This window comes from Mustela nigripes, chromosome X (genome assembly GCF_022355385.1).
Source record: "Mustela nigripes isolate SB6536 chromosome X, MUSNIG.SB6536, whole genome shotgun sequence".
Classification (NCBI taxonomy): domain Eukaryota; kingdom Metazoa; phylum Chordata; class Mammalia; order Carnivora; family Mustelidae; genus Mustela; species Mustela nigripes.
This window is the reverse complement of record NC_081575.1, coordinates 88,282,939-88,302,893: the sequence shown is the minus strand read 5'-3', so window position 1 is coordinate 88,302,893 and position 19,955 is coordinate 88,282,939. Positions and strand designations below refer to the sequence as shown.

The 19,955-nt window shown below is 39.2% G+C and overlaps 1 protein-coding gene across 2 annotated transcripts in view; it reads left to right on the top strand.

The window, feature by feature from the left end:
* USP9X (ubiquitin specific peptidase 9 X-linked) overlaps nucleotides 1–19,955 on the top strand; it is a 162,332-nt gene that overhangs the window by 46,885 nt on the left and 95,492 nt on the right. For both annotated transcript variants that reach the window (XM_059385039.1, XM_059385040.1), the window contains exon 2: nucleotides 18,414–18,667. In XM_059385039.1, coding sequence (XP_059241022.1) covers nucleotides 18,572–18,667 — 96 coding nt within the window. In that variant the 5' untranslated portion in view covers nucleotides 18,414–18,571. The remainder of the gene's footprint in view (nucleotides 1–18,413; nucleotides 18,668–19,955) is intronic.

The window sequence follows — 19,955 nt, the reverse complement described above, 5'->3', positions numbered from 1 at the left end:
CCCTTCCATATAGGGAACTGTTGAGGTTATGGAGTTAGCACATGGGGGAAATAAAATGCACAAAGATCAGAGAGAACAGTGTAAGTACTTCCAAGGCAGAGCATGTAGCCAGCCTGAGTAAAGCGGAATATGGGGTATGACCCACCGTCATACTGCTGCTGTTACTTGGTGCAAGGCATCAGTGTATTGAGGGGAAAATTGCTTCTGAATTAACATGACTTGCAAGTGTGTTTGCTGGCTTTTGCCAGTGAGCTAAATCTCATTAACATAGCTGCATGTTTGGTAGCAAAGTAGACTTTGACAGGTCTTTTTCACTTCAAAATCCATACTTCAGTACTACACCTTCAGTACTTCCACCTTCAGTACTACATTGTAAATAGTTGTCTTTAAAATGTCTTCCCTCCAATGGAATGTTGTTAGGAAAAGGAACTAATTAATACTTCACTGGATACCTTCTGGCATTTAAAGATGATGATTACCTGATTTAATCACCACAACTGTAGTATTGATATTTGGGAAGTTTGCTCAAGATCACACAGTAGGTATCAGTAGAAATTTAAGTTCAGTGTACCTGCTTATACATTTGCTTTTGTATACTATATTGCTGCTGGCAAAATAATTTTATTTTGGCCTTTAACAAGTTTGTCCAACACACTTAATGGTATTGGTGAAGTCATTCTATTCCCCGCCTCTGGTGTCTTACAGCACTGAAATAGGCACAAATAGTGATGGAGCATAGCAAAGGGATGAGCAGAGGCAATGGTACCAACTTGTCTGTATTTGAAATCCAGATTTGCTAACTTTATTCTCCCTATTAACTATTTTGAATTAGTAAATGATAATCTGGCTCATGGTAAATGCTTAGTAAATGTTCACTTACTTGTCCATCACCCCTACCCCATTGCTTCTCTAATATTCTGGTTCTTCTGCTTTTAATCCATACTATTCTATTTCTCTCCTTCCCCATCTGTTCATATCATTGATTTGAAATAGATTAAATATAGATTGTGTTTAACTCAATATTGATGTTTTTGACACTTCCTAAGTTTTCATTGATGTTTTGGGAATATTTGTAACTTTTTTTTTTTAAAGATTTTATTTATTCATATGAGGGAGAGTGAGCAAGAGAGAGCACAAGCTCGGGAAGGGGCAGAAGAAAGGAAAAAGCAGACTTCCCCTTGAGCAGGGAGCTGGGTATGGGTCTAGATCCCAGGACCCTAGGATCATGACCTGAGCTGAAGGCAGACGCTTAACTGATTGAGCCACCCAGGCATGAGATGTTTTGGGTGTGGGTGGCTTATTGTTTATGCACGGCTGGACAGTTCTAAAAACTAGGGATGTGTGAGGATTTGTAATGTTTTAGTTTTCAAGGTACAAGCTATGGATTTGAATACATGGGTGTGCTGTTTTAGTCTCATTTTGTGTGCCTAAGTTTCTTGCATTTATTAATGTGTAAATACAATGTATAAATATACTAAGAAAAAAAGCAAAAAAAAAAAACCCCTGTGGTATATTTCAGTGACATGACCGTGCCTTTGTTTTATTTTGTCTTTAAGGAGAATTCAGAATTTTCATTATTTGTAGATAACATAATTATATAGGAAAATCAATTGAGGAACTAGTAAATGCTTTGAATATGATCATTGTCCCCAAATAAATTATTTTACTTTGGTTGAGTTCTAGTTTTATTTCTGTGTTCTCCTTTTAAATTTATTGAGACTTGATTTACAGCCTAGTTAGTATATGGTCCATTCTGGAGAATGTTCATGTGCACTCAAGAAGAGTATGTATTCTATTGTTGGTAGTGTGTTCTACGTATTTCTCTGTTGTGTAGTTGTTTTGTAGTGTTATAAAATCTTTTCTATCCTTGATCTTTTTAGTTGTTCCATCCATTATTGAAAGTGGGGAATTGGAAGTTTTAATTATTGTTATATCGTCTTATTTCCCTCTCCTTTTGTCATTTTTTGCTTCATATATTTTGGGGCTTGTAGTTTGCATATATGTATTTATAGTTGATAAATCTTGATGAATGGGCCCTTTTATTATAAAATGTTCTTTTTATCTTTAGTAATAATATTTTTGTCTTAAAGTCTATTTTTTGTGATAAATGTATAGACACTTCATCTTTCTTATAATTGCTGTCTTGTGTGATGCATATTTTTCCATTCTTTTACCTTTTTTTTTTAAAGATTTTATTTATTTATTTGGCAGAGATCACAAGTAGGCGGAGAGGCAGGCAGAGAGAGGAGGAGTAAGCAGGCTCCCTGCTGAGCAGAGAGCCCGATGCGGGGCTTGATCTCCAGGACCCTGGGATCATGACCTGAGCCCAAGGCAGAGGCTTTAACCAAACACTGAGCCACCCAGGCACCCCCATTCTTTTACTTTTTATTAAAGTAACCTCTCTGCCCAGCATGGGGCTCAAACTCATGATGCCAAGATCAAGAGTTGCACACGCTACCAACTGGCCTAGCCAGGTGCTCCTCCATCCTTTTGCTTTTAACCAATTTGTATCTTTGGAACTAAAATTCTATTGATGACATGTGGTTGGATCTTCCTTTTTAAATCCAGTCTGTCTCTGTGATTTTTTTTTTTTTTTAAGATTTTATTTATTTATTTGACAGAGAGAGGAGGAAGCAGGCTCCCTGCTGAGCAGAGAGCCCGATGCGGGGCTCCATCCCAGGACCCTGAGATCATGACCTGAGCCGAAAGCAGAGACTCAAGCCACTGAGCCACCTGGGCACGCCCCTGTCTCTGTTTTTTTTTTAAAAGAATTTATTTATTTATTTGACAGAGAGAGATCACAAGTAGGCAGAGAGGCAGGCAGAGAGAGAGAGGAGGAAGCAGGCTCCCCGCTGAGCAGAGAGCCCGATGTGGGACTCGATCCCAGGACCCTGGGATCATGACCTGAGCCGAAGGCAGTGGCCCAACCCACTGAGCCACCCAGGCGCCCCTGTCTCTGTGTTTTGATTGAATTTTATTTTTATTGAGTTTTATGATATTTAATGTCATTGATCTAGCTGGATTTACATCTGCCATTTTACTTTGTTTTCTGTGTCTCATGTCTTATTTTTCTTTTATGATTTCTTTTGCCATACGTGGACATTTTCTAATATATTTTAATTCCTTTTAATGATTTTTTTCACTATATTTTTTTACATTTTTTTAAGTAGATTTATTGAGATTTACATATCTTACAGTTCATCCATCTGAAGTATACAATTCAGTGTTTTTGGTGTATCGTTTTAAAAAATTGTGTTAAAATACATCACAAAATTTGCTATTTTAACCCTTTTAAGTGCATAGCTTAGTGGCATCACTTACAGTCACGGTGGTATACAGCCATCACCACTATCTTTTTCCAAAACTTCCAGTAATTCTCCTTCCTTCCTTTCCTTCTGCTCAACCCCAGGTAACCTCTGCTTTCTGTCACTGTGAATTTACCTATGCTAAATAGACTAGTGGAATCAGCTTATTTGTCCTTTTGTAACTGCCTTATTTCACTTAGCATAGTGTTTTCAAGGCTCATCCATATTGTAGCATGTATCAGAACTATATTCTTTTTTATGAAGATAATCTGTTGTATGGGTATAACATTTTGTTACTTTATCTGTTGACAGACATTTGGGTGTTTCCTGCATATTTTGGCTAATGTAGCTAAAAACATTTGTATTGAAGTTTTTGGTGTGGGCCTGTCTTTTTTCTCATTTATATACATAGGAGTTAAACAACTGGATCATGTGTTAATTGTGTATTTAACTTTTTGAGGAACTGCCAGACTTTGTCAAAGACTGTATCTTTTTTTATTACTGCCAGCAGTGTATGAAGTTTCCACTTTTCTCCACATTCTCGCCAACACTTTCCTGTACCCCCACCCTTCTTTTGTTGGTAAAATATACATAATGTAAAATTTACCATTTTAACCATTTTTAAGTGTACAGTTCTGTGGTTATAAATGCATGTATGTTGCTGTGCAGCTGTCACCACCATCCATCTCCATTTCATTTGCCCCAACTGAAACTGTGTCCATTAAATACTAACTCCTCAAATTCCTTTTCCCCAAGTCCTTGATAACCACCATCTTACTTTAAATATTTACAATATTTGCCCTTTTGTGACAGGCTTATTTCACTCAGTGTATTGTCTTCAGGGTTCATGCATGTTATAGTATGTCTCGATTTCCTTTTTGTTTTTATTATTTTTAGAAAATTTATATGAAAGGGAGAATGAGTACAAGTGGGTAGAGGGGCAGATGAAGATAGGGACAGGTGGGCTCCTCGCTGAGTACGGAGCCCGAGATCATGACCTGAGCCAAAGTTGGGGGCTTAATTGACTGGGCCACCCAGGTGCTCCTTGACTTCCTTTTTAAAAGTGAATAATACTCCATTGTATATACCACATTTTATTCATCTGTAGGTGGACACTTGAATAACTTCGACCTTTTGGCTGCTGTGAATAGTGCTGCTATGAAAATGTACAAATAAAATGATTGAACCTCTGCTTTCAGCCCTTTTGGGTATATATGCAAAAGTGAAATTGCTGCCTAATATACTAATTCTATGTTTAGTTTTTTGGGAAACTGCCATACTATTTTCCACAGAGCCTGCACCATTTTACACTACCACTAGCAGTGCACAAGGATCCTCCGCCCTCCACATCCTCACCAAAACTTGCTATCTTCCATTTTTTAAATTATAATCATCCTTGTCGATGGGAGGAATCTATCTCACTGGGGCTTTGATTTGCATTTTCCTGGTGGCTATGATGTGTTAATTATACATCTTCTTTGGAGAAATGCCTGTTCAGATGGTTTTCTCATTTTTAAATTGGTTGTCTTTCTTATTACTGAGTTGTAGGGGTTTTTTTTGGTGTATGCTAAATATAGATCCCTTATTAGATTAATGATTTGTAGTGGGTGTTTTCTCCCCTCTCGTTCTCTGGGTTGTCTTTTCACTGTCTTGGATTAAATGCCTTTTGGAGCACAAAGGTTTTTAATTCTGGTGAAGTCCATTTTATCTGTTTGTTGCTCCTGCTTCTGCTATCGTACCTGTAAGAATCCATTGCTAAAATGCTAGGTCATGAAGATTTATCCCTGTTTCTTTGAAGAGTTTTTAAAGATGTTGATTTTATGTTTAGGTCATTTCATTTTGTGTTAATTCATTCTGTTATAGGGAAATATTTCTGTACACAGTAGACCCAATTACGCATTATGTACACTTGGTTTCATACAATACTTTTAAAAAATCACTTAAGAGCAGAAAGGAGAAAAATGCATTTATACTGTTTTTATAATTATATTTATCAGTTCTCTTTCATTGGGGATTGGGTCTAACAACCTCTTTATGCTCTTATGCTGGAAGTTGATCTCTGACTTCAGTATTGAAACAATTTTGGTTAACAAGTTGTTTTTCTTTCACTACTGTGACTATGTCATCCCACTGGTTTCTGGCTTCCATATTGTCTGAAGAGAAATCAGCCAACAGTGTTACTGAGGAACCTTTCTATGTGATGATTTGCTTCTTCCTGCTTTCTCCTTTCTTTTTGTATTTGGCTTTTGACATTTTGATTATGTTTCTCAATCTGGTCTCTCTGAATTTATCCTACTTGGATTTTGCTGAAATTCTTGGATGTATAGATAAATGTTTTTCATTGAGTTTGGGGGGAGTTTGGACCATAATTTCTTAAAATACCTTTTCATTTCTCTTTCTGGACTCCATTAGGCATATGCTGGTATGCTTAATTATGTTCCACATGTCTCTGAAACTCATTTTTTTCTCTGTTCTACAACTTGCTTAGTCTATTGATCTTTTAGTTTGCTGATTCTTTTTTCTGATAGCTTGTATCTTCTGCTGAACCACTTCATTTAATTTTTTAATTTCAGATATTGACTAAAAATTCTTACTCGAATTTTCATTTGGTTCTTTTTTAAAAAATTTCTCTTTATAGTCTTTTTTTTTATTATTTTTTTAAATATTTTATTTATTTATTTGAGAGAGAGACAGCGAGAGAGAGCATGAGCGAGGAGAAGGTCAGAGGGAGAAGCAGACTCCCCGTGGAGCTGGGAGCCCGATGCGGGACTCGATCCCAGGAATCCAGGATCATGACCTGAGCCGAAGGCAGTCGTCCAACCAACTGAGCCACCCAGGCGTCCCTATAGTCTCTTTTTTAAACGTCATCTTTTCCTTTACTTTTTTTGTTTTGTTTTGTTCTAAGATTTTATTTGGGAGAGAGTGCGTGCATACATAGAGCAGAGGGGCAGAGGCAGGGAGAGAAGCAGATTCCCTGCTGAGCAGGGAGCCCAACATGGGGATTGATCCCAGGACCTGGAGATCATGAGCTGAGCTGAGCTGAAGGCAGATGCTTAACCGACTAAGCCACCCAGATACCCATTTGCTTTATTTACTACTTTCAAGCCCGCTTTTCTTTAGTTCTTTGAACGTACTCGTAATAGCTGTTTTGAAGCCTTTGCTAAGTCTGACATGTGGACCCTCTCAAAGCCAGTTTCTTTTGACTGCCCCTTCCCCTGTGTATAGGCCACAGTCTCCCATCATTGCACATCTTGTAAATTTTGGGGGGATCACTGGATCTTTAATCTACCATAGCAGTTTTGGATACTGATTCCCCACTACCATACCTAGGGACTTGTTATTTGCTTGTGTGTCTAACAGCTGGCTATATTGGAATCATTTTCGTTGCAATGTGCAGCCTATCATTTTACTCTTCAGAGGGTAGAGGCTTAGCATAACTGTTAAGCTGTCTCCCTCTGTTGGTATCACATGCAAATGTTAGTCTCCCCTAATTGTTGGCTGATGGCTTGTTTTAGGTGATACCCTGGGATTTAATTGCCACACAGACTGATCCAATTCAGTTTTTCTCCTTTGTAGGGGATAATTCTGGAGTTCAGTCTTTGAGGTCTGCTTTGACCTCCCTCAAGGGAGGCCCTTAGCTGTCTCTTTACCTGATTCTTCTTAGGTAAACTGCTAGCTGGTTTCGAGTTTATCATCTTGCTCTCTCAAAAGATAAACCAGCCTCTTTTATTTATTTTTTTTTTAAAGATTTTATTTTTATTTATTTGAGAAAGAGCAAGCATGAGTAGGGAGAGGGGCAGAGAGAGCCTGATGTGTGCTCGATCCCAGGACTCTGGAATCATGACCTGAGCTGAAGGCAGATGCTTAACCACCTGAGCCACCCAGGTGCGCAGCCAGTCTCTTGATTGGTTACTGCCTTGGTTTACATTGTTTTTAGTGCATGCTCAGATTTGAATTTTCCTTTTGAGAGAAATTTGAAACTTTCTTATGGCCTGCCTCTCCCCCTGGGCAAATCCTTTACAACACTGCTTCAGATTGGGGCTGGAGTGGGTGTGGGAGGGTGAAGCAATGGCTTAGTTCTGTCAGTGACACCCTCCCTTCATGAGTAGGATGCTAGCTAGGTAGGAGCAGCGGCCTTTGGTGCTCTCACCTTGTCTCCCCCAGTGTGGAACCTCCATCCTATGTGTGACATGGAATGAGGGCTATTAGGATCCCGCAGAACCCGGAGTCAAACTTCTGCTCCACAAGTAGGGCTTGGATAGAAGAAAGGAGCCCCAGGCATCTCAACTGCTTGGGCCTGTGAGAGAGCCCTGCAAGTCAAGTTGGGGATGATGAGAAATGCTAGCTGCTTTCCCTCTCGTGGGGGAGATAACCTTGACTGGGAGGTTGGAGGAGAGAGCCCTGTGTCCTTGGCTGCACCCACCCGGAATGGAACTTCTGTCCTGCTGAGCTGGCCCAAAATGCCACAGGCTGACTGTTCTTACTGAGATACAGAAGGTTTTCTTTTTCCTTTTTCTTTCTTTGGTAGATTTTCTTCAATAAGTGCTTTTTGATTTACTGGATACCCTTAGGACAATTTCTGGGTACTTCAAAAAAAAATTTTAAGTAATTTTCACTGGTTACTGTTGTTTCACTGGGGAGACTATCCACAGAGCTTCTGATGCCAGCATTCCAGAAGTCATGTTTAATTTAAAATTGCCTTTTAACTTAAGTTGCCTACAGCCACTTAAAAACTCATGTTTGAGAATGCCTTGGAAAAGATGCTGGAGTTATTGAAGCTTTAATGTGTGTGTACAAGCTTCCAGTACCCTAATTGTGTACATAGGACTTGACAGACAACTTAGTATGAAGAAGTTTTGAATAAGCATGTTTAACCAATTATGGAGCATTTTTTTTTAAAGATTTTATTTATTTATTTGACAGACAGAGATCATAAGCAGGCAGACAGGCAGGCAGAGAGAGGGAGAGGAGGAAGCAGGCTCCCTGCAGAGCAGAGAGCTCGATGCGGGACTCGATCCCAAGACCCTGAGATCATGACCTGAGCCGAAGGCAGCGGCTTAACCCACTGAGCCACCCAGGCGCCCCGAGAGCATTTCTAAATGAATACATTTTTGTTGCAATAAAAAAACTTAGAATGCAAGATGCAGTTCTGTTGTAATGACCTAATAGGAAGTTACCCATTGGAAGCTGTAGCGAGTGTATATGGTGACTTTATTTTTAAAATTTTCAAAATGTATTTTTATTGAAGTATAGTTGATCCATAGTGTTACATTCGCATATGGTGTTTTAGTGACAAAAATTAAGGTCTGTGTGTGTTTAATAGTGGTTGGTAATAGAATATGAGCATTTAGCTAAACTAATGTTTTGGATTTAACAAAGGTTAATTAGACATCTTTATTTGCATTAGCCTGAGTTAGTGATTGGCTGTGAAGCTGTCTAGAGCTAGCATCACATTTGGGGTCTGGGGAACCTGTGCTTAAAGTAGCTGTCTTGATTGGTTTTATGTCTAATATAACATAATTGTGAGAAGAATGAGCCCTGTGTCAATGATAATGGCAGTGCTGGTGGAGCTAGAAAAAGAAAAGTCCTTTGCTCTTGAGCAAGGACTACATTTTAAAATTGCCTAGGGGTGTTTAGGTTTGTAGCTATAGACTCAGCTATTGAAATAACTTACTGCATTTTAAACTCCTGAAACCTGAAATCTCATGTCACACTGAACAATCGTTTTTTATAATGTGGTTTTTTATTATGCTGTATTTCTTAGGAATATAGTGATAGCATTTTAGAAGTAAATTCTGTGGTATGTAGCTATTAACAATGTTGTAGAAGAATGACATGGGAAATTTTTAAATAAAGTGAAACAACCAGTTTTATAAAATGTTTTTGGATCAGAAACATTTTAATGGAGTTTATCTTGGAGTTGGGGATATGGTGAGATTAACAGTAGATTTTTTCCCTTATTTTCTATTGTGAATACATGGCCTGGTTAAAACCGTAGAATCATGGAGCTTGTGCTACCTGGGGTGGAATCCTGGCTCTCCCATTTTCACTGCCTTTTTATTCACTCTGCCCTAGTTTCTTTACTCCTGAAATGGGGCTAATAATAGGCTTGTTCTGAGGATTAAATAAGTTATACATATAAGTTGCTTAGAATAGTGCCTGACACAAAGTAAACACTCAAATGGTAACTATTACCATCGCTATTAATAAGAGAATTTTTATTTAAAATCTGAGGTATGTCAGCCCAGCTGTAGTAGTGTTGAAGTTGGGAAATTAGAGATGAAAAAATAATTAGGGCTGATTGAGAATGACCTTGAATAGTGCTTATGTAAAATGTGGAGAGGAGGAAGCCACTAAAAATTTCAGAGACAAAGTGTTGGATTAATTTATCATTGATATACTAAACAGATTGGTATCATGGAGATCAGCCAGTATGCTGTTAAAATTGGAGTCTCTTAATGTGCAGTGGGAGTGGAAAAGATAATTTGGGACACATTAGAAAAGAGAAATTGTTGGAAACAAGAAGGGAGAGGGTTTGACTTTGATGATTTTTATTGTCCCCCCCCCAACCTCATTTTTGTTTTGAGTACCTACCTGTTGTGTGCCAGTGAATCCTTGGGATATAAGGATGACCAGAGTTCATAAAACTTCTACCCTTAGGGAACTTTTGATTTTGTAGGGAGAGTGATCATCATACAGATGCTTTAAGAAAAGTGCAGCTGGCTCTCAGAGCCTCAGGGTTGTTTGATGAGTTCTGAGTCAGGTGAGTTGAGTGCTGATGAATCAGTATGGGAAAACTAAGCCGAATTGCTCTTTCAGAGACTTGAGTCCACATGGAGGAGGAGTACATTCGAAGGAACAAGAAGATATATTGAACTGGAGTTAGAACGGGGTGGGGTGGGGAGGGTAGTTGCAAGATGAGACTGGAGTTGGGTATTCACGGGCCTTGTTAGTATTTGGTCTTCATCCTAGTCTTTTGAAGATTTTTAAGCAGGGCCATGATATGATATAGTTTGCATTTTAATAAGAGTCATAGTGTTCATTTCTAATGCCAAAAAGATAAAACATAATTGGAGGCTTGACAATAACCATGATTTTAGGAGAAAGATCATACATAATCCCTTACCCTTGTCCCCCCAACCCTTTTCCCCCCCCCATCGTAATTCTCCCCCTTCAGAGAAAAACATCTTGAAAACTTTGGAGAACCTTCATGATTTTATGGAAGAGCCAATGGCTTTAGAGTCCAACACATGTTAGTAACTGCCGTGTTGGACAAGCTCAAGTTACTTAATGTTTTAGTTTCTGTTCATGTCTGTTCAATTGGATTAATAGTCCTATGGAATAGGTGTCATGATGATGGCATGAGGTTATACAAATAAAACACCCACTGTTGTGCTTGATGCCTAAGTTTTTTAGAGGAATGTAGAAATTAGGATTGAGGGACGCCTGGGTGGCTCAGTTGGTTGGACAACTGCCTTGTGGTCATGATCCCAGAATCCCGGGATCGAGTCCCGCATGAGGCTCCCAGCTCCACGGGGAGTCTGCTTCTCCCTCTGACCTTCTCCTTGCTCATGCTCTCTCTCACTGTCTCTCTCTCAAATAAATAAAATCTTAAAAAACAAAAAAAGGGGGGCACCTGGGTGGCTCAGTGGGTTAAGCCGCTGCCTTCGGCTCAGGTCATGATCTCAGGGTCCTGGGGTCGAGTCCCGCATCGGGCTCTCTGCTCAGCAGGGAGCCTGCTTCCCCTCTCTCTCTCTGTCTGCCTCTCCGTCTACTTGTGATTTCTTTCTATCAAATAAATAAAATCTTTAAAAAAAAAAAAAACAAAAAAAGGAAATTAGGATTGAACTGTAAGGGATCCTGTGGTATTGTGACTTAAAATATATATTTAGTCTTTATTCCAGTTTCTGGCACAGAGCTCAGAAACCCTAGGAATTAACTAAGTGGTAGGAGCCAAAAGAGACATCTTACATTTGGTTAATGAGGTGACTTTTGGAAAGCCCCTAAAGATGGAGGCTGGTTGCCAGGGGAAACCGAACACGTGATTAGAGTGTTGGAATTTTCAGCCCCTTCCCTTCCCCCTTCCTTGGAGTGTGGGGAGAGACTAGAGATTGACTTTAACTAAACTTCAGTAGCCAATAATTTAAGTAGTCATGCTTATGTAATAAAGCCTCCATAAAACTCCAAAAAGATGGGGTTCTGAGGGCTTCTGGCTTCTGGAATAACTGAGTTATTCCCAGTAACTATTTGGGGACAGTGGTGAGCCCAGAAAGAACATGGAAACTTCTTGCCCTTTCCCCATATGTTGTCTCATGCATCTCCTCCATCTAGCCGTTTCTGAGTTACGTCCTTTAATAATAAACCATAATGTAGTAAGTAAATGATTTTCTGAATTCTGTGAACCACTCTCGCAAATTAAACCCAAGGCACAGGGGTCATTGGAGCCTCCAGTCTATAGCCAGTTAGAGAGAAGCATAGGTGACTGCTTGGACTGATGACTGAGGTGGGGGGAGAGGGCAATCTTGTAGGACTGGCTGAGCCCTTAACCTGTGGGATCTGGTGGTGTCTCCAGGTAGATAATGTCAGAATTAAGAATGTCAGGACACCCCGCTAGAGTCTGAGAATTGCTTGTGAGGGAAAAAACGCATGCTGTAACTGGGTGTAGAATTGTAGAGTCACAGAATAAACTTTGAATGGAATGGAATCAAATCTACAAAAGAAAATATTTCTCAGATCTTACGACTACTGAAACCTATTCTGCCTTTACCCTCTTGAGTGGTTCTAGGTCTAGTGTCTGAATATAATTGGTTGTGAGGTTGTGTGACAAGAAATAATCATACATAGTTAAATAATTAGTTAAAGCAAATAAAATAGCAATGATTGCAAGTAAGGTTACCTAAAAATTAGAATCTGGATTATTCCCAGTAACTATTTTTACTCACATTTCAGTGTTTTCTTAGAAGGGTTATTTAAAAAAATCCTGTAAGTCCAGGTGTTGGTGCAGGTAATGAACTACACATACTGTTTTTCTTTTGTGTCTTTTTGTTGTTTTTTTTTTTTTAATAGTTTTTGGGTTTTTTAGTTTGTGTGTGTCCTTGGAAGTGTCTAAAACCTGCAATAGCTGTATGTGTCTTTTCTTCTGCAGTAGGAAAACTTCTTGGTTAGGACAGGATACTTTTTCTTCCAGATAACAGTGCATAAGAATTTTGCCTTTAAGCATATTGAATCTGTAATAGTGATAGAAATCCCAGTTTAAAATTCAAAAGGGTCAGGGTGCCTGGATGGCTCAGTGGGTTAAGTGCCGGGCTCTCTGCTTGGGTTATGATCTCAAGGTTGTGAAGTTGAGCTCTTTGTCAGGCTCCACACTTGGGATCCTGTCTCCCTCTTTCCCCTTCCCACCTCGTGCATGCTCTCTCAAATAAATCCTTTTTTTTAAAAAAAAAAAAAAAGGAAAGATCTTAGGATCTTTCCAGGGGGCACCTGTGTGGCTCAGTTGGTTGGGCATCTGCTTTCGGCTCAGGTCATGATCCCAGGGTCTTGTGGTCCCAGGGTCCTGCTCAGCAGGAAGCATGCTTCTCCCTCTCCCTCTGCCTGCCACTCCTCCTGCTGTGCTATCTCTCTGTCAAATAAATAAATAAAATCTTTTTTAAAATTAAAATTCAGAAAAGTCTAAAATACTCTTGGCCTAAACAATTATTTTCATACTCTAAAATCTTTAATTAAAGGGTGCCTGGGTGGCTCAGTGGGTTAAGCCGCTGCCTTCGGCTCAGGTCATGATCTCGGGGTCCTGGGATCGAGTCCCGCATCAGGCTCTTTGCTCAGCAGGGAGCCTGCTTCCCTCTATCTCCCTCTCTGCCTGCCCCTCTGTCTGCTTGTGATCTCTCTCTGTCAAATGGATAAATAAAATCTTTTAAAAACAATAAATAAATAAAATAAAATCTTTAATTAAAAAACTTTTGGAGAAATTCAGTTCTGCAGACTAAAGTGAATATAAATGGTCGCCACTTATGGAATACTAGGTTATTTAAAAAAAAAAAAAAACAAAACGAAACACAATGCCAGCCTTTAACCAGGTAAAGGTGATGCGTTTCCCATCTTGGAAGATACTGAGATGCTAAGTTTGAGTACAAAAAATGCTGTCCTCTAAAAACCATCTAATGTTGCCGTTGTGATTACATGTTGTATTGCAGAAAATCCATCATAATTTCTGGTAAAACCTGAGAGAAAGGGAGTACCTTCCCCCCCTGCCAAAAAATAAAACTTGATGCTTTTTATGCAAAGCTTGAAACTTCATACAGTAAATTTTCACACTGGATTTGTTGAATTTGAGCATTCCTTTAGGAAATGGTTATTTGTTAAATTTTAAATGATTTGAATAATTTTTTAGTTGAGTATATTGTAGCTTTGACTAGGTAGAAAGCTTGTTCTAGCCTTGCTGAGTATGCCCAAATGTCTCCTGGAAAACAAGCTCTGTAGAGTCTTGGGACTGCTTCTTGAAATCAAGTAAAACAGTGTAATTCCCATCTGTTTCCTCTACTTGAATGGGATTTATTAAGAAAGGTAGCAGTGTTATTCTTGGATAACTTAGTTGTAGCATATCTTTGATAAACTTTTTCCCATTCAAAGCTTTCCAAGTTCTATTTGAAAACGTTATTTTTCCAATTATTACCTCAGATACTCAAGAACCCTACATAGTACATTATAGAAAGGGAAAAGAAAACATTCTGAGAATTACTGTGAGTTTGGTATTTGCAAAACACCTTTGTTAAAATAATCCTCATGGGATTTTTGTGGGTGGCATTATCTCAGTTTTAAACACCTGTGAAAATAGAGCGGCCATTAACTGACCTTTAAGAAAGGCAGCTTGTTAAATGGCAGAGGTGGAATTTTGAAATTAAGTTTTAAAAATCCAGAAAGTATTTTTAATTGTTCCATACCTCTTTCTTACCTTTTTCTTGCTCTTAATCTTTCAGTCCTAGCATACCAAGGAAAAGGTATTAGTTCTTACGTGGTGGGAGAGAGACGGCTGTTAAAAATAACAACATAGAGGGGCGCCTGGGTGGCTCAGTGGGTTAAAGCCTCTGCCTTCGGCTCAGGTCATGATCCCAGAGTGCTGGGATGGAGCCCCTCATTGGGCTCTCTGCTCAGTGGGGAGCCTGCTTCCTCCTCTCTCTCTGCCTGCTTCTCTGCCTACTTGTGATCTCTGTCTGCCTAATAAATAAATAAGATCTTAAAAAAAAAATAACAATAGAGAGACTGTACTATGCTGAGACCTGACATACCTGCTCAGCAGTACTGGAAAGCTTGACGTGTGGAGAACTGACAGAGTTAGAAGAAAGCTAGAAACCAAGGGATAGAAAGGTGAGAATCACAGTAAGCGGAGACAGGGATGGCAGGCAGCTTGAGGCCTTGTTAATGGGATATTCTGCAAGAAGCAGATGATGATTTAGTTCTGTGGTCAGAGTAAAAGGTATATTGTTTGGCAGAGAGGTTGCTTTTCCATTTACCTTAAAGTTATTTTTTTTAAAGATTTTGTTTATTCATTTGGCAGAGAGAGCAGAAGCAGAAGAGGGGCAGGGAAGCAGGCTCCCCACTGAGCAGAGAGCCTGATGCAGGGCTTGATCCCAGGACCCTGAAAGTTAGTTTAAAGGGATAGTTCTTAGTAATCTGCAGAATACTTTGGTTTAGAATAATTTATTTCCAGACTTTTGCTAGATAGTTTTGATTTGTCTATAGATGCAGGGTTTTGGGGGATACATACAGATAGAAGGATGTTGAGTATAAAACAACATGAGGATATAATTTTAAGATACTTTAACTGAAATGGTCTCCCAATGTTAAAGGACTATAAAGCAAGAGAGCAATCAGTGCTATATATATATACAATTTTATTGTAAGAAAATATATACAACCTTAAATTCAATCATTTTAACCATTTTTATGTGTACAGTTCATTGGCCATTAAGTACATTCATATTGTGCAGCCATCACTGTCATCCATCACCATTCATCTTCAGCACTTTTTTTTATCTTCCCAAGCTGAAACTGTGCCTGTTGTTAACCCCCTATTCTTCCCTCCCTGCAACCTCTGTAACCACCTTTCTACTTTCTGTATTAGTGTAGGCACCTCATATTAAGTGTAATCACAGAATATTTGTTTTTTGTGACTGGCTTATTTTACTTAGCGCGGTGTCCTCAAGGTTTATCCATGTTGTAGCATGTGCTAGAATTTCCTTCCTTTTTAACACTAGAGAATATCTCATTGTATGTGCGTACCACATTTTGTTTATTCATTCTTTCGTCCTTGGATTGCTTCCTGGAAAGACTTTTTTAAGAGAGATAGTATTGGTGTAGTGGACCAGGTAATTGTTAACTTTCTGCTTGTGCTTTGGTCACGTTACTTTTTATTTTATTTTTTCTTTAGATTATTTATTTGTCAGAGAGAGAGAGAGCGCGCGAGCGAGCATACAAGCAGGCAGAGGCAGAGAGAGAAGCAGGCTCCCTGCTGACCAGGGAGACTGATGTGGGCTTAAAGCAGATTAACTGACTGAGCCACCTAGGTGTCCCTCAAGTTACGTTTTAGATGCTTGGTTTTTAATTTTAGAAAAGCACCACATTTTGTGTAAACAGTAAAAATTTACTTAGAAAGAAAAAAAAACCTGGCTTTAATTTTTTGGTGTGCTTCAGGATTTGTCTTCTTTCCTAGATTTTCCCCATACTTGGGAATATATTGTGCTTCTGCTTCTACTGCCCCGTAAGATTGTGACTCACTTCCTCTCAGTAGGTGGTAGCCAGGTGGAGGTTGTGTTTAAGGAGGGGTGGGAGGCTCTGAGATTATACTACTGAGTACATGTGTGTTGACTTCTTTGTGAATAACTGGCTCTAAGTTCAAGATTCCTAAGTTTTGCTTCAATTCCACACTTGGAGAGTGAACGATTTAGTGGATGTTCTCACCTGTTTCAGTATTCAAAACGAGTCCTCACTGACATCACTACTACCTGCCACCATCCCCTTTGAAAAGTAGTAGAAAGGAAAGGAAACCTGATGTCATCCAGGATTGTATAAACCAAGGAAGCTCAGAGGTTCAAGTAGTGGTGGCCACTTGTAACTCATGCTGAGAAGAGGGCACACAATAGCAAGAAGCAGTTACTCGATTTGCCATAGTAGAGCATCAGTGATCTATGAAGCAAACATTCTCCCTGCCAAATGTACATATTCACAAAGCTTTGTCTGTAGTTTCAGGGGAGTTACTCTTGAAATCCATCCGTATTCCTCAGTTAAGACCCACTGGCTTAAAGCAATTTTGGTAGCTTGGACCCAGCCAGATGATGAGGGAAAATGGAAAAGGTGAAAGGGGAGGCAGAGATATTTCAGATTTGGGGGGAAAGGGAAGGATACAGATTGGTGGTTTTTTAGTAAGGGAGACTAAAGCATATTTATAGACAAATAACAAGGCATCCAGGAAAAGAGTGAGGGGATCATCCTTGACGGGAGCATACAAATGGATCATGAACCCAGGTTGGGAAACAAAGAGAAGAAATGGAACAAATTTGAAGTGGAGAAGAATCAAGTTGAATTGATGAGCTGATAAATTTAAGTGGCAGGGAAAGAAAAGTACTCAAATAATTTGCCAGCAGACCCAGAATGACTAAAGAAAATTATTAGCTAGTTTCTCCGGGTTTTTAAAATTGTTTACTTCATGTGGATTTTTTTTGTAATGTAGGGTGTATTAAACTGGAAAACGAAAGTGAAAGAGAGCTGCTCAATCATGTTCTCTTTTGTATTTTCACTTATGTATTAGATATTTTTCTGTGTGTGTTTTTAGCCTCACCAGTACTTGATATTACCAGTCTTAAACTTTGTTGTTACACAAATCTAATAAGTGAAACAAAATCTTGTTAGGGACATATCTCTGGGTTAAGCGATTTTATTTATTTGTTTGTTTTTAAAAATTTAATTTTAAAGATGTATTGATTTTAGGGGTGCCTGGCTGGCTCAGTCAGTTACATGTCTGACTTCAGCTCAGGTTCTGATCTTAGAGTTGTGGCATCAAGCCCCTCGACCCCGAGATCATGACCTGAGCCAAAGTCAAGAGTCAGACATTTAACTGACTGAGCCACCCAGATGCCCCAAGTGACTATGTTGAAATTGGAGGTAAACATGGACTGTTCTGGACTAAATGGAAAGTATGCTCGCCTTATAATGAAATACTATAACTCATCAGCTATGGCTCTCAATCTCATGGCACAATTCTCAATCACCAGGGGAGAATTTATGGAAAGTACTGATACCTAGGCTTCACGTGCAGATGCAGTAATTTGTTCAGTCTGGAGAGGGGTGTGCACATCACTGTTTTTCCAAGCATCTCAGATGATTTTAGTATGCAGCTAAGGATCAGAGCCACTGGTAAAATGAATATATAGAATTGAGGGCTTGCTGGCATTCCCCTGTACACCTTTGCTGGTCAGGTAACAAATAATTCCATTGTTAAACAGTTGTGGTCTTGTAGCACTGTCACGCCTCTGGGAATGCCTGTGACCAAAACCTTGGCAAAAGTGAAGAGTCAGGATCACTTGACAGAATAGGTTCTTTTAAGAATAGTAGTATATAGTTTGATCTTTTTCCAACGAAAAATTCCCCCAAAGTTGTAAAGCTTCGTTTAAACCTGTTACAAGCTTGTTAAAAAGCCATTTATAATGCCCTTGTACAATAATGATACACGTTAGTTGTACAGTCTTTCCTGAAATATTTTAAAAAATAATATTTTGTTACCTGGCTTATGTCTTGAATTTGGTATTTTTACAGTGTATTGAAGGTATTAGCAAATCCGAGACAGTTTTTGCCATTCCATGATTGAATCAAAATGACTACTATAAATACCTTGATAATGTCTTTGGAATTCCAAAAGAAAGCTGAAACATAAGGCTGTGGTTTGGTACAAGTTGATCTATAGTTACCAGTTTGAGTATGGTATTAATGAGGCTTTAGCTTTTCACTTTATGCTCTCGTTATATAGCCACCTTCTCTTGACTAGATTCACTGGTACTACTAGGACTGAACAGTTTCTTAATTTAAATCTAAAACAAATGTACTTTTTTTTTCTTATAGGTTATGCAATGGTCTCTGCAAGATGGTTTATTCTTGAATTGGAGCTTTTTAAGACTGACAAATGCTGGTACTTCATCTTCTATAAGTGGACTATAATTTCTTTTCTCAAGACAACTACATAAGCAGACAAAATTGCAAAGATCTGCCCTGTGTCGAGTATGACAGCCACGACTCGTGGCTCTCCGGTAGGAGGGAATGACAGCCAGGGCCAGGCTCCTGATGGACAGTCTCAGCCCCCCCTCCAACAGAATCAGGTAGGATGTTTAAGATACTAGTTAAAGCTACATTGGTATGTCTCCTATGATATCACTTAATGGAGCATGTTCTGGGGTGTGCCTGGGTGGCTCTATCGGTTTGGTATCTACTTGGGGCTCAGGTTATGATCACAGAGTCCATGGGATCACACCCTGCATCATTGAATTCCCTGCTCAGAGGGGAGACTGCTTCTCCCTCTCTTTCGGCCTGCCACTTCTGCCTACTTGTGCTCTCTCTCTGATATATAAGTAAAATCTTTACTTGTTTAAAGATTTTATTTATTTATTTGACAGAGAGATCACAAGTAGGCAGAGAGGCAGGCATAGGGGAGGGGTGGGAAGCAGGCTCCCTGCTGAGCAGAGAGCCTGTTGTGGGCCTCGATCCCAGGACCCTGAGATTGTGACCTGAGCCAAAGGCAGAGGCTTAACCCACTGAGCCACCCAGGTGCCCCTTTCACCTACTTTTTAAAAAAAGATTTTATTTATTCATTAGATAGAGCAAGAGAGCACACAAGCAGAGGGAGATGGTCTCGTTCCTAAAACCCTGAGATCATGTCCCGAGCCAAAGGCAGACGTTCAATTGACTTAAGCCAGGTGCCCCTCAGCTACTTTTTCTAATATATACACTTGCATTGGGTAATACCCGAATAAGACAGACACACTTAAATTTGTGATGTGCAGCTCAAACAACATTTACAGGTGAATTTATAGCTGAGGGGCAGGCACATGAATCACAGACATGCTGCTTACAGTTGGCGCATGTTTATGTGGAACTCCGTATGGATAAGTTTTAGGCAAAAATACTGTTACTATAGGGTACTTAAGTTTGTCACTTGGGGATAAGTTCTTTTTGTCCAGTTACTATAGATTAGACAATCTATTATAGGAATGGTAGAAAAGAGATGTGCATGTGTGCTCTCTCTCTTTTTGCCCTCTCTTCTCCTTCTGCCATTTTGAAGAAGTGAGCAAGTCAGGTTTTAATTTTGTTTTTCCAAATAAATGTGTCACCTTTATTTGTTTTCCTCTCCAGTTCCCACGTTTAAGCCATAAAATACTGAAGTAGTAGTCACAAGTAGCACACAGAATCATTAAGTCTTAGGGTCATATATTTGTTACCTAGTGTTCAGGTTTCGTTAAACATAGAGATTTGTGTTGGATGCCAAAGAATCTATTTTTAAACCAGGAGCTAGAAGACTTTGAGTATATTTCATTCTCTATTTATTTTTATTTTTTTAAATATTTTTAATTTGAATTCAATTAACATGTAATATTGGTGTCAGAGGTAGAG